The sequence below is a fragment of the Pongo abelii genome, chromosome 17, assembly GCF_028885655.2.
Source record: "Pongo abelii isolate AG06213 chromosome 17, NHGRI_mPonAbe1-v2.0_pri, whole genome shotgun sequence".
In the NCBI taxonomy this organism is placed as follows: Eukaryota; Metazoa; Chordata; class Mammalia; order Primates; family Hominidae; genus Pongo; species Pongo abelii.
In genome coordinates this window covers 95,060,454-95,073,145 of record NC_072002.2, presented here as the reverse complement: position 1 = coordinate 95,073,145, position 12,692 = coordinate 95,060,454, and the positions used below count along the sequence as shown (strand labels likewise).

The 12,692-nt window shown below is 61.3% G+C and overlaps 1 protein-coding gene across 1 annotated transcript in view; it reads right to left on the bottom strand.

Annotated features, from left to right (window-relative positions):
- KCNG2 (potassium voltage-gated channel modifier subfamily G member 2) overlaps positions 1-12,233 on the bottom strand; it is a 37,535-nt gene extending 25,302 nt beyond the window's left edge. The window contains exon 1 of the mRNA XM_024236096.3: positions 11,551-12,233. Coding sequence (XP_024091864.3) covers positions 11,551-12,183 — 633 coding nt within the window. The 5' untranslated portion in view covers positions 12,184-12,233. The remainder of the gene's footprint in view (positions 1-11,550) is intronic.
- Between the last annotated feature and the right edge of the window lie 459 nt (positions 12,234-12,692).

The window sequence follows — 12,692 nt, the reverse complement described above, 5'->3', positions numbered from 1 at the left end:
GTCAAATCCTCAGCCTTCTGCGTCCCTTCGCTGCTGACTGTATCTCCTGGAAGCTTCCTCTCCTCCACCAACCTGTCTACCGGACAAACAGCCGCGGCCACTGAGAGCCTGGAGCCAGCCCCTGGAAGGACCCAGCCTCACCGGCGGTCATTCGGTCAGCAGCGACTCTGTCCGCAGACTTTAACCCTTAGCTCCCTAAGTACCTGAAAGAAAATAATTATTGACTCATTTTACTAACTATGAATTCATAACAGTTTGACTTTGAACTGAATTGAGGTTTTTTCTTTTCACTCATCTGTAGAAAAGCAGAATATTAAATCTATGTGAGGGAACAAACTGTTTCAAAACAGCACAACAGGCCTTTGCCTAGAATGTGCTCGTCTGGAATTATCTGCGCCGAAGCAGACGTGTCAGTTCAATTTCCTGTGCACCCTGCGTTAACTCGTTTTGTGCCCTCGTGTCTGGAGAAAATCGGCACAGCTTCCCCTCGGCGTTCTGTCCTCTCGCCCTCCCCTGGCTGAAATGAGCCTGGCTGTCCCAGGGCTCCCCGACCCCGGCAAATGCTGAGGTTTCCTTGAGCACGGTGTTCTGTGCCAAACACCATGAGAGGCCTCTGCGAGAAGGACGCGGAGTTGGTGGCCTGGGCCCGGCATGGCTGGTGCCCGAGAGCGAGACCAGGCAGTCTGCAGGTGCAAGTGCTCACGGTGCCAAGGGTGTTGTTGACGATTCACCCAGCTGTGCCGAGAGAGGGGGCCGGCCCTGCCCTCAGGGCACCGGCACCACAGACACAGGTGAGCAAGCTGCTCGCAGAGGGCACCGCTGCCTGTGGACGCAGAAGAGCGCATCCTTCCCGGGACAGAATCGTTCCAAGTCACGAGTTAGAATTCAACTGGGTCGAACAACGGCTCAGCACCTGCAGCCCCTGTCCTGTCCCTGGGCCGCTGGTTTCCACTGCTGTTTCCTGGGAACTGCAGCCCATAGCAGTGGCCACGCCGCAGGTGACCCCTCTCCATTAGGTGCTCTGCACCCAGCCCAGCCCCACCAAGTGCCCACGCAGCGTCCTTGCAACTTTCCACAGCGCCAGCCCGATCATCCCTGCCTGGCTGGGGCCCTTCTGAGACGCCAGCTCAATCATACCTGCCTAGTGGGGCTTTTCTGCAGCGCCAGCCTGATCACACCTGCCCGGCAGGGCTGGGCCTGTCTGTGGGTTTCAGTCCAGCTTCACTGTGATGGCAGCGGCACCAGGCGGGAGATGGGTCCTGGATGTGGTGCCAACACCCACTGCCCTGGCAACAGCAAGGTCCAAAACGCCACAGACCTTCTGCTGCTGTGGCCCGTGAGCTGTGGGCACTGCACCAACCCCAGGCCTGGGCAAGAAGCAAGTCAGCTCCGAGCTCCTGCCACTGGGCTGCTGGGCAGTGTGCCGGCCTGGGGACTGCGTGCCGGACGTCGGTGCAGTGGGGAATCCGTTCTTACTGGCTCAGCAGGAATTTTGATTTAGGAATGAAGCAATCCCAACTCTGCATCAGTGCGCTGGGCATCGGGGGATCGGGGGGATCTGGGGATTGGGGGCAGACACTAGGTGGGCTGCAGGCCGGTCCGACTGCTCTTCACAACCGCCTCCCCCATCAAGATTTTCTGCACTTAATGGGGGCTCAGGGCAAGTTCAGCAGCAGAGACCCAGGCCCCCCAGCAGGCAGAGGCCCCGTGAGCACCACGGTCTTGCTCTTGGCCAGACTTGCACCTCCCCGACTCAGGACCGCTGTCCCCAACCCCATGCCAGGGTCTGCGGTGCCGCCGTGTAGACTGGGACGGGAGTGATCTCTTTCCTCCCCATTGTTAGGGTCATGGCCGACCCCATAACAAAGGCCGACAGGAGAAACACACGACAACCTCACAGTGGGAGTTTTACTGACACAGGAGCCTTTGGCATGAAGACCCTGAGATTTAGGGAAACAATCTCTTTGTATGTGTAGGTTCAGTGAAGCTGGAGTGGAAACGGGATTGGCAGATGAGTGTGCTCGGTGGTGCTAGACCAAGGGGAGCCCCCAGGGCCGCCTGTGCTCCGTGGTGTTGGACTGAGAGGAGCCCCCAGGGCCGCCTGTTCAGATTTGGGCTCTGGGCAGTGCTCTTTCTTCCCGTGATGGGGCAGGACCCTCTGGAATGAGGGTCTTAGGACCCCATCGGACAACGTAGGGCAATCTCCTCATGGCCAGGCCTCACACAGAAGAGTGGGGAAGTTAGGGGGATAACTCAGGCTAGCTTTAAAAGGGGTTGTGGTTTCCATGACCCACCTTGGGGAACAGAGATTCTAGTTTCTCTGGTAGCCTTGGGTGAGACGGAGGCTGGGCGATCACGGGGCAGAAGGTGGGGAGCCACTTTGCTGCAGAGGCCGTCCCGCTGGGGTGTGGCTTTCTGAGCCCCATCAGTCTCCATGGGGCCTGTCACATACCTGGAGATGCCCCTCTCCTGACACCCTACAGGAACCCCCACTCCTACCACAGGAAGGAATGGCGATGGGGAGGAGGGAAGCCTGAAGTCCCGGCCTGCGCTGGCCAACGGGGCAGGAGCACATGTGACCGTGGCAGAGCCCTGGAAAGGGACCTGGTGCCCCTGGAAGCTCTCCCACCACCATGCCTGGGCCGGCCTCCTGGAGAGGAGGGAGCGGAGACGCACCAGCTTCCACCTTGGAGACCCCAGCTGATGCCTCAAGGACAGAGCATGCCAAGCCCAAACCCAGCCTCAGAATGACCCGCAGACAGACGGCCGCCATCTGAACCCACGGGGAAGCTTATGCAGTAGGAGAGAATCAATTCTGGGGTGGGCCCCCCGCTTTGTACTTTTCTCTTTGTTCTCCAGAATCCACCGGCACATCTTCGTACACATTTCTCTAGATTTTAAAGATTATTTTGTGAGAGTCCAAAACACCCACTAGGACTCTGACTGAGGTGCAGTAAGTGTGTGTGTTAATTTGGGGAGTGGCTCCCCCCTCGGGGCAGGTGTGCCCCGTTCACTCCTTTCTTCGCCTCCGTGCTGCTCCCGGTAGACACAGAACCTCTCTTTCTGAGGTTATTCCTAGGCCTTTCATATTTTTGTTATTAGGGTGACCAGAATAGTTTTTCTATTAAGTTTTCTATGACTGATGGTGTAGAGGAAGGTGGCTGATGGCGGTGGCTATACAGCTTTTCTTCAATCGGCCAACAAAACAGTTCAGGAGCAGAATCCCCACCTCAGCCTGTGATGGGGAAAGGCAGGAGGAGCTGTGAGGGCCGAATGTGAGGGCCAAGGATTCCCGAGGCAGTCAGGAGACAGTTCCTGCCTGGCCTCTTGACCCCACGCTTGACCTGAGGCTGTAACTGGATCAGTTGTTCCCGCTGGGTTCCGGGGCAGGTGGCTGTCCTCGGGATGTCCCCGTCAAAGCCCGAAGTGGCCTGAAACGTGTCTCACTCTTCAGTGGCCTCAGCGTGAGCATGTCACTGACAAGGATGTCCCCTCAGCAGCGAGGCCGGCGCCTCTCACAGGCTGGACTTGGACGCCGCAGCCGCTGCCTTCTTTGGGCTAAATCCACTCCCCACCAAGTCCCAGGCGCCTCCCAGCCCAGTGCAGCAGCTCAGCGGACACTGTCGCCAGCTCTAACCACGGCCGCTCCGCAGCCTCCCCCGCTTTCCTCCCAGACTCCTGCTTTCCAAGTCGCAAAGTTCAGATGCCGCGAACAGACACTGAGGACACGGGGTGTGCCGGCTCCCAGGAAAACGCTCCCGTCCAGGGCTCACCGCCAGACAGCTAGGGCTGGCTCCCAAGAAAACGCTCCCGTCCAGGGCTCACGGCCGGACAGCTAGAGCTGGGCTCCCCAACGCCCCTTACAGCTGCATACAGGCCAAGCGCAGGCCTGGATGTGCTCAGAGGGGCCGGTGGCCGTGCAGAGGATCTGGGAAGACTGACAGGAGGTGGCTGGGGGGCAGGTGGCAGGAGCGGTGCCGTGGGCCAGCACGGGGAGTGACAGAGGGAACAGGAGTGTGGGGGAGGCCTGGGGAGCGGGGAGCACACAGAAACCCCTGCAGGGCACAGAACTGAGAAAAACAACAGCCTGGGAGAAAACAAAGTCCACGAAGAGGAGAGGGGAAGTCTCCCAAGTGATACTGACGGGAGGCGAGAAACACTGGGTGCAGAGGGCGGTCCCTGGAGAGGGCCTCAAGCCAGGGACCGAGGCCCAAAGCGAGAACTCGCATTCCTGTTTTCCTGCTCGAGTGCTGCCTTTTCCAAAACCACCCTGCTGCCCATCCTGTCCCCACCGGCAGAGCTACCTGGCTTCTTCCCAGCAGGTCCTTTTGTGAGCCTCCCGGCTATTTCAGCACACTGACCACTCCTGCTGTGTCATCAGAGGAGGACAGCGCACACCGGCTCCCAGAGGGGCGGTCCCCACCCCACAGACCCTCCCCACGGCCGCCACACAGGGGGCCACACAAGGCTTCGCTTCCCTTGTTTGCAAAAGGAGAAAGACCTCGCTGTGTGATTCTGTGTGCTGAGCACTGTCCAAAGCAAGGCACGTAAATTATTCAACTTAATCTCAACAGCTTTGAAGAATCTGCATTTGGCTGGTGAGGAAACAGGCTCAGAATGGAGAGAATGTTGCAAGCCCTGCCGCTGTCAGAGCCAGAGCTGGACGGGAGCGCCCGTCACACTCAGAGTCTGAGAACTAAGCCAGCCCGCAACTGCGCCTCGTACTGTGGCGAGAAAAGAGACCGGAGACCTGGCAGGGATTTTATGGAAAAAGAATTGGCCGGGCATGGTGCCTCCGCCTGTAATCCCAGCACTTTGGGAAGCCAAGGTGGGTGGATTACCTGAGGTCAGGAGTTCAAGGCCAGCCTGGCCAACATGGTGAAACCCCATCTCTACTAAAAATACACAAAATTTAGCCGGGCATGGTGGTGCATCTGTAATCCCAGCTACTTGGGAGGCTGAGGCAGGAGAATCACTTGAACCCGGGAGGTGGAGATTGCAGTGAGCCGCGATTGTGCCATTGCACTCCAGCCTTGGTGACAGAGACTCCATCTCAAAAAAAAAAATACCGAAGCTTTGAAGCTTTTATATCAGGGATTTTAACTTTTTTTTTTTTTTTTTTTTTTTTTTGCCAGACTAAAGTGAAAATCCAAAACACAAATCTTCTATGTTTTCCCCATAAAATCTGTGCAGGAAGCAGAGCAGAGAACGCAGCCCGTTTTCTTCCTCCCCTGCCCAGGGGGTTTCCAGGCCCTGCCGTCTGCAGGCCTCCACGAGCCTCTGCAGGGTCTCTGATCCCTCCACAGGGGTGCTGAGGGTGCGGCCGGCCACACGCGCAGGAGCGCTGCCATCACTGGGCCCTGCCCGCCTCCCAGAGCTCGGTCCGGCGGCATCGTGCGGCCCCAGAGCAGCTGCCCCCGGTGACACATCTGCTGCGGGTTCTCACTCGGTGCTGGCAGGAGTTTGCTGCCAATGTCGCAGTGGCAGACGCTGCTGACTGGCACCTGCCTCCCTGGTAAGGAGCAGCCGCAGCTTTGCCCAGGCCTGTGGCCTCTGGTTTAGGATGTGATACCTGCCCCTCCGCGCTGCAGACGTCCAGGCCAATGGGACGCAGACGGACGCAGAGGCTCCGCCAACGCGTCACGGGGGCCGCCTTCCCCTCCCTCTACTGCCCCTGGGTGGAGACTGGTGGTGTGGGAGCCTCCCGGGACGCGGGGGGCCACCGGCTGGTCCTGCACTGCCCACTCGACTTGCTGCTGCAAGACGTCAGCCCTGCCTGACGTCCACCGAGATCCTCAAGTTTGGATCTGTTGTGGCCCTAACACAGCCCTTGTTATACCACATGGATGGGAAGGGGCCATGGCCCAGTGCAGCTGCCCTAGGAGCCCCACTGCCTTCTCTTTCTGAAGAAATCAGCTCTGAACGCAGAACCTGCCAGCTGGTGCTCAGGTCCAGGACAACTCTGCCTGCGGTTGTAGGGACAGGCCACACCCCACGTCCCGCCCACACCCCGTGTCCATCCTTGCCATGAGGCCGGTCAGGGCTCCAAGGGTCCCCCACAGGACAGGCTGCGACAGACGCAGCACGTTTTGCACTGCCAGGAGGTGGGAGGTGCGATTTGTCAGCTCATAAGGCTTAGCCTCACGCAGGTGCAGGTGGACAGAACACCCTCACAGCAGACCCTGGAGGCCTGTGCCTGACATGAAGGCTGACTGACCCTCCCCAGCGCAAGGGACTCCTCCTGCCTGGCCGCAGGCTGGGACCTTTCTCCTGCCTCAGGCTCGACGGAAACCGCAGCTCTTCCTGGTCTCTCGGTGCTGGTCTTTGGGCTGGAACTCAGACCCAGGCTCTGCTGGTCTCCGGTGTACTGACTGCAGCATGGGGCCTCCAGCCTCCAGGACCGGGTGAGCTGATGCCTGCCAATCAGCCACACCCTTTCATCCTGCACCTCCGGAGAACCCTGATCAACACAACTCGGCATCCACAAAACTCGCTCTGAGCTGACACAACTCAGTGTCTGCGACGTCTGCCCACGTGCAGAAGAAACTTGGCCACCAGCTTTTAAAGCTGTTGCAAAAATGTTCTCAGTGAATTCAATGCTTCAAATCCCAGTCATGAAATCTATAACTAATTATACTGGTCTTAATTTAATCATGTGAGTTTAAAAGAAAAAATCAATTCACAGAGCCAAAAATCAGCCTGAATGTACAAGGAAGCAATGGATTTTGAAAAACAACCTCCAGTCAGAAACCTCCACCAACAGCGGGCGGGCCAGCAGGCAGGTCTCCAGTGAGCAGACGCACAGTCTGTCCTGGCCTCCAGCCAGCCCGTGGGTGCTCACACCATCCAGGCCGCACAGCAGCCGCCCGGCGCAGAGAGAGCGCGCAGCTCTGCGGGCACGGAAACTGCCACCACCCATCCCTCCAAAGCACTCCGGATCCTCACGGTGGGCGTCACCGGGCCACGTCCACCGGCAGGAAGCCAACACTGGTGCAATCCTGACCACGAGAGCCCACAGGACCCCAAAACCACACCACGCCATTGCAATCATCAAGCCCTGTCGCCGTCAGAGACGGCAGGAGACACCGCTCCCTGCCGATTATTCCGCGGCCATCAGGGCCCACGGCAGCTGAAGCTCGTGATTCCGTCTGTATGTTCACAGGGCGCCTTTGGCGTGGGGGGCTCCGTCTGGGAGCAGACGGTGGGGAGCAGAGAGGTGGCTCGGCCTCCTCCACGTAGCTGTCCACAGTCTAAACTCCTGAAGGCCACAGACTCACTGGAGGTCCCATGAGGGCAAAGGGGCGCACAAGCGGTGCCCACCCCCAGGTGGCTGGGGGCCCAGAGGTGGGAGGTCCTGCCTGGCTGAGCCTCCGCCAGCTGGGAACGGGTGACAACTCCCACTCCAGCTCTGACCTCAGGCCCGTCTGTGTCTCTACAGCCTGGATTAAAACGTCCATGCCATGGCTGCGGGCCGTCCCGTGTGGTGGCGGCGGCTGAGGTGTCTGCAGGTGGTGACCACTGGTGACCTCTCCCAGGAAAGATGGTGAGGCTGGGGGTGCAGCGGGTGTGTTTGGGGTTGGAATGTACTTTCTGGGGGTCAGAGAGTTCAGGATAACTCTTGGGGCCACAGATGTTTAGGGTTTGGTTTGTAACCTCTGTGGCCACAGGTAAGATAAACAGTTGAGCGAATCACCCTAACGCCTGGCCACGAAGATGCTGTGGGTTTGGGATAGAACGGATTTTCTCTCCTGGGAAAGGCCCAGCAATGGAGTGAATGATCCCACATGAGAAGGCAGAGGACAGAGCCTGCTTGGACAGCGCAGGGCGGGTCCAGGTGTCCACCTTCCGGTCCCCAGGGCCGTCCCAGCGCATCTGTGGGCCAGTGTGTCCCCTGTGGGCTCGGACTCAACAACTCCTCCCAGTCCAGGCAGCCCAGAGTCAAGCACACACTGACAAAACCGGGTTCTCAGGTTCTGAGCACTGCTGGGGACACACGGGCGTGTTCTGCTCATACATAACTGAGGCTTCCTATTTCTTCGGCACCCACTGTGTGCAGTGGACCAGGCGTTTCCGTGGTCCCTGAGCCGAGCCCTCCCCACAGGGAGCTACTGCCCCGTGCAGGTCACAGCCCAGGGGCGGAAGACTCAGTGCGGGGTGGGCACTGAAAGCAACCAGCACCCTGGGCTTCCCTCATTCTCCGAGGCACCCAGGAGACCCGGGAGGCTGTCCCGGCTGGACTCTGGCTCGGGGTCTCCCCAGAGTCTGCAGAGCTGTGTGTAGGGGCGCTCACGGCTCCTGCACCCCCACCCCTGCACCTGGGACAGCACAGTGTGCGCGGGAAACCCTGCGGAAGCCGACCCCTGTGGTGGCCGGACTCAGCCTCCCGCACACATCCCATCAGAGAGCTCACATTGTGTCAGTAACACCGACTCCTAGTTCTCAAGAACTCGTGTCCTGACAAACAGCACCAAAGCGCTCGCACCCACATGCTCTCCAGGGAGCACCGAGTTACCGTCCCACCGCCATCCCTCAGCGGCCAGCCTAGGATGGTCAACCAGGGACTTGGCTCATCTGAGGCTTGAGCTGGGCTGGGACTTGCACTGTCTGGGATTCAGCATGTATTTATTTAAGTGAGGCTGAGCGTCTTCTCACGGGAATCACCATCATTTTACGGTTCCCACATCCCATCAATCAAGTGGACAGAAGGTGACGTCCTTCACTAGCCCCCAGCTGGACGCTTGGAAGCGCCCTGGCTTCCGGTTTTGTTACGTCACCAACACGCCAATTCTCATGCTTTGAAATATTCTCTTAGGACAGGAGTGAGAACCACCTTTTCTTGGCTCTTCACCCACACAACCAAATCGCTTCCGAAAGAGACCTTCAGTCAGTCAGCAGCAGCTGCAATGCTCGGACACGGGTCACCAGGCCCCACGTGGAGGGCGACTGCTTCTTAACTGGACAAGTGATTTAGGGACATGTGCCAGGAGTGTGAAGGGCTGGGTGCCACGGAGCCCAGCGTTGTCCCTGAGAGGATCTGGGGTTTTGGGGTGCACAGTAAGGGTTAGGGCTGGTGTTCCTGGGGTGACTTCTGTAGCTGGGGCAGCCCAAACTTCTATTCTCTAACGTGACACCAATGAATTTTCCCTCCTGGATATTCGACCAAGGACAGCCAAACACTCCAGCACCTTTTGGAAGCACGATCAGGACCTGGACCTCATGGGGACAACGGGGGAAGGCAGCCCGGATGCCAGACGACCAGACTTGGGCCACGGGCTTGGGTCAGTTCAGCTCCTTGCTGTGCCCTTCAATGAGTGTCCCCCAGGTGGGCAGGGGCTCTGTGGTGCTGACGGTGGGTGCTCTGCCCCGAGGGGTGAAGGGGCCTCCACGCAGTCCAGGGAAGCCGGTGCCGAGGGGAGGGGTGCCCGACCCCCACCTGGTGGGGTGCTCTGCCTCCTGGTGTGGCCATCGGAAAATGCAGGGAGACTGTTTCAGGGCAACACTCAGCTACGCCCGTTCAGACACAGTCACAGCCCCTTCTCTGTGAATTTCACCACTCTGGAAACACAAACCCCCAGGCCCAGGGCCCGGAGCTCACAGTCCCTCCCCAGGACACGACACACGCCGAGCTCACGGTCCCCCCCCAGACACGACACACGCCGAGCTCACGGTCCCCCCCCAGACACGACACACGCCGAGCTCACGGTCTCCCCCCAGACACGACACACGCCGAGCTCACGGTTCCCCCCCCCAGACACGACACACGCCGAGCTCACTCCCTCCCCAGACATGACACATGCCGAGCTCATGGTCCCCGCCCCCAGACACGACACACGCCGAGCTCACTCCCTCCCCAGACATGACACATGCCGAGCTCACGGTCCCCCCCCAGACACGACACGCTGAGCTCACGGTCCCCCCCCCAGACACGACACACGCCGAGCTCACGGTCCCCCCCCCCAGACACGACACACGCCGAGCTCACGGTCCCCCCCCAAGACACGACACGCCGAGCTCACGGTCCCCCCCAAGACACGACATGCCGAGCTCACGGTCCCCCCCCAGACACGACACACGCCGAGCTCACGGTCCCCCCCCCAGACACGACACACGCCGAGCTCACGGTCCCCCCCTCAGACACGACACACGCCGAGCTCACGGTCCCCCCCCAGACACGACACACGCCGAGCTCACGGTCCCCCCCCAAGACACGACACATGCCGAGCTCATGGTCCCCCCCCAGACATGACACACGCCGAGCTCACGGTCCCCCCACCAGACACGACACACGCCGAGCTCACGGTCCCCCCCCAGACACGACACACGCTGAGCTCATGGTCCCCCCCAGACATGACACACGCTGAGCTCACTCCCTCCCCAGACACAACACACGCTGAGCTCATGGTCCCCCCCCAGACACGACACACGCCGAGCTCACTCCCTCCCCAGACATGACACATGCTGAGCTCATGGTCCCCCCCCAAACACAACACACGCCGAGCTCACGGTCCTTCCCCAGACATGACATACACTGGCAAGCTTTCGCCTTCTCTTGCCTCCTCATGGTAACATAGGTTGACCCACAAGAACACACACTTCTGCGCAGGCCCTGTCAGCTTAGTGGGACAGGATGGATGGGGCAGGAAGTCTAAGACAGGGGCAGGAAGATCCATACCCAGATCTAGGCACCCAGATCTCTCAGCACCCAGACCTCTCAGCACCCAGACCTCGGTACCCAGACCTCGGCACACAACCTCTCAGCACCCAGACCTCAGCACTCAAATCTCTGAGAACACAGACCTCTCGGCACCCAGACCTCAGCACCCAGACCTCTCAGAAAACAGACCTCTCAGCACAGAGACCTCAGCACCCAGACCTCTCAGCACGCAGACCCCTCAGCACCCAGACCTCAGCACCCACACTCTCAGCACCCAGACTTCAGCACCCAGACCTCTTAGCACCCAGACCTCAGGACCACGACCTCTCAGCACCCAGACCTCAGGACCACGACCTCTCAACAGCCAGACCCCAGGACCACGACCTCTCAGCACCCAGACCTCAGTACCGAGACCTCTCAGCACACAGACCTTGGCACCCAGACCTCGGTTCCCTAGCCAGAAGCCTGCCTGGCCCTGGCACTGTCCCCCAGCCCTGAAACAATGCGGTTGGGTCTCCTTGGTCCAGAATGACCAAATGTCACACAATTCTCTAGGCCCTGGATACCCAATATTTTAGCTCCACGTTGTCCAAACTTCGAAGGCCTGACGGGCTGAGCAGTTTCCGGCGGAGGCCTGTGGACCGGATGCTGCGTCTGGAAACCGAATGTAACTTGGAGCCTCTGTTGTCTCCCGCCGGGGGTGGGGGTTGGCCAAGACCACCATCAGCGGCGCTCCCTCAGCCCGGCCGCCTCCAGCCCGGCCCCGGCCCACCCCAGCCCCTGCAGCCCCCAGCCCGGTCCTAGGCCCGGCCACGGCTGCCCCCGCGCCCTTTCCCCACCCGCCTCCCCGCAGCCCCAGCTCCGGCCCGGTCCCCGCCACCCCCGGCCGCGCTCACCCGCTCCTCCTCGGCGCGGATGTCCGGCATGGTGCTCAGGCAGAGGCCCACGGCCGTGACGGCCACGAAGGACACGGACACGCAGGCGAAGAGCTTGCCCGCCAGCCCCGAGTGCGGGTTGTCCACCACGTCGCGCAGGCGCCGCCGGCCGCGCTGCAGCCGCCCCCGAGGTCCCGGGGCGCGCGCCGGGCTCCCCTGCGCCCCGCGCTCCGTCGGCCCCGCGCGGGCCTCGGCCGCCTCCTCCTCGCGGCGGCGCAGGCGGCGCAGGCAGCAGCGCTCCAGGCGCGCCTCGTCGATGCCCCAGTAGGCCAGCTCGTCGCGGAAGGCCAGCGCGCACGGGCCCCGCAGCAGCCGCAGCTTCCCCGCGCGCAAAAGCGCCACGATGGCGCGGAAGGCGCACGGGCTGCGGTCGAAGAAGAACTCGTCGCGGCTCACGTCGTAGTCGTCGCACACGCGCAGCAGGTCGTCGTGGCCGCGGCAGGCGCGCAGGCGTTCCAGGCGCGCGAGGGGACATCGCGCCAGCGCGGCCCAGGCCAGGCGCACGCGGCAGCCGCCCACGTTGATGATGACGTGCCGGGCGCGGGTCCCGCCGCCGCCGCCGCCGCCGCCCGGGGAGCAGGGCCGTGGCTCCATGCGCGGGGTCGGACCGGACCGGACCGGACCGAGGGGCTCCCGCCGGGCTCCTGCAAAAGGAACGGAGCGCGTTAGGGCCGCGAGGGCTGAGCTGGGGGAGCGCGTCCGCCCGCGGGGATCCAGGGGCCGGGCCGGCACCGAACCCTCGGAGGTGAGCTCGGAGGCCCCTCCGCCCGCCCACTTCCCGCTCCTCCGCAGGCCCGACCTCTGCACCTGGTCCGCATGGGGGACCCTCAAGCGTCCGGCGGACCCCGCCAGGTGGCGACCCGCCTTGAGTTGGCACCGAGGGAACAGCCGGGTGCTCACACTAGGGGGCTTGGAACGAGGGGTCGAACGGAGCTTTCACAAATCGACGCAAACTCCAAAGAGCCAGATGTTTCAGGGCGGACCCCACCGACCGGTGAGGACGCCGTGATGTCTGGAGGGAGAGACGCAGTCCTAGCTTAGTTTCTCACGGTGTGTCCCGCGGACCAGCCACGTCAGAATCAGCCAGGGGACCTGCTGGAAAA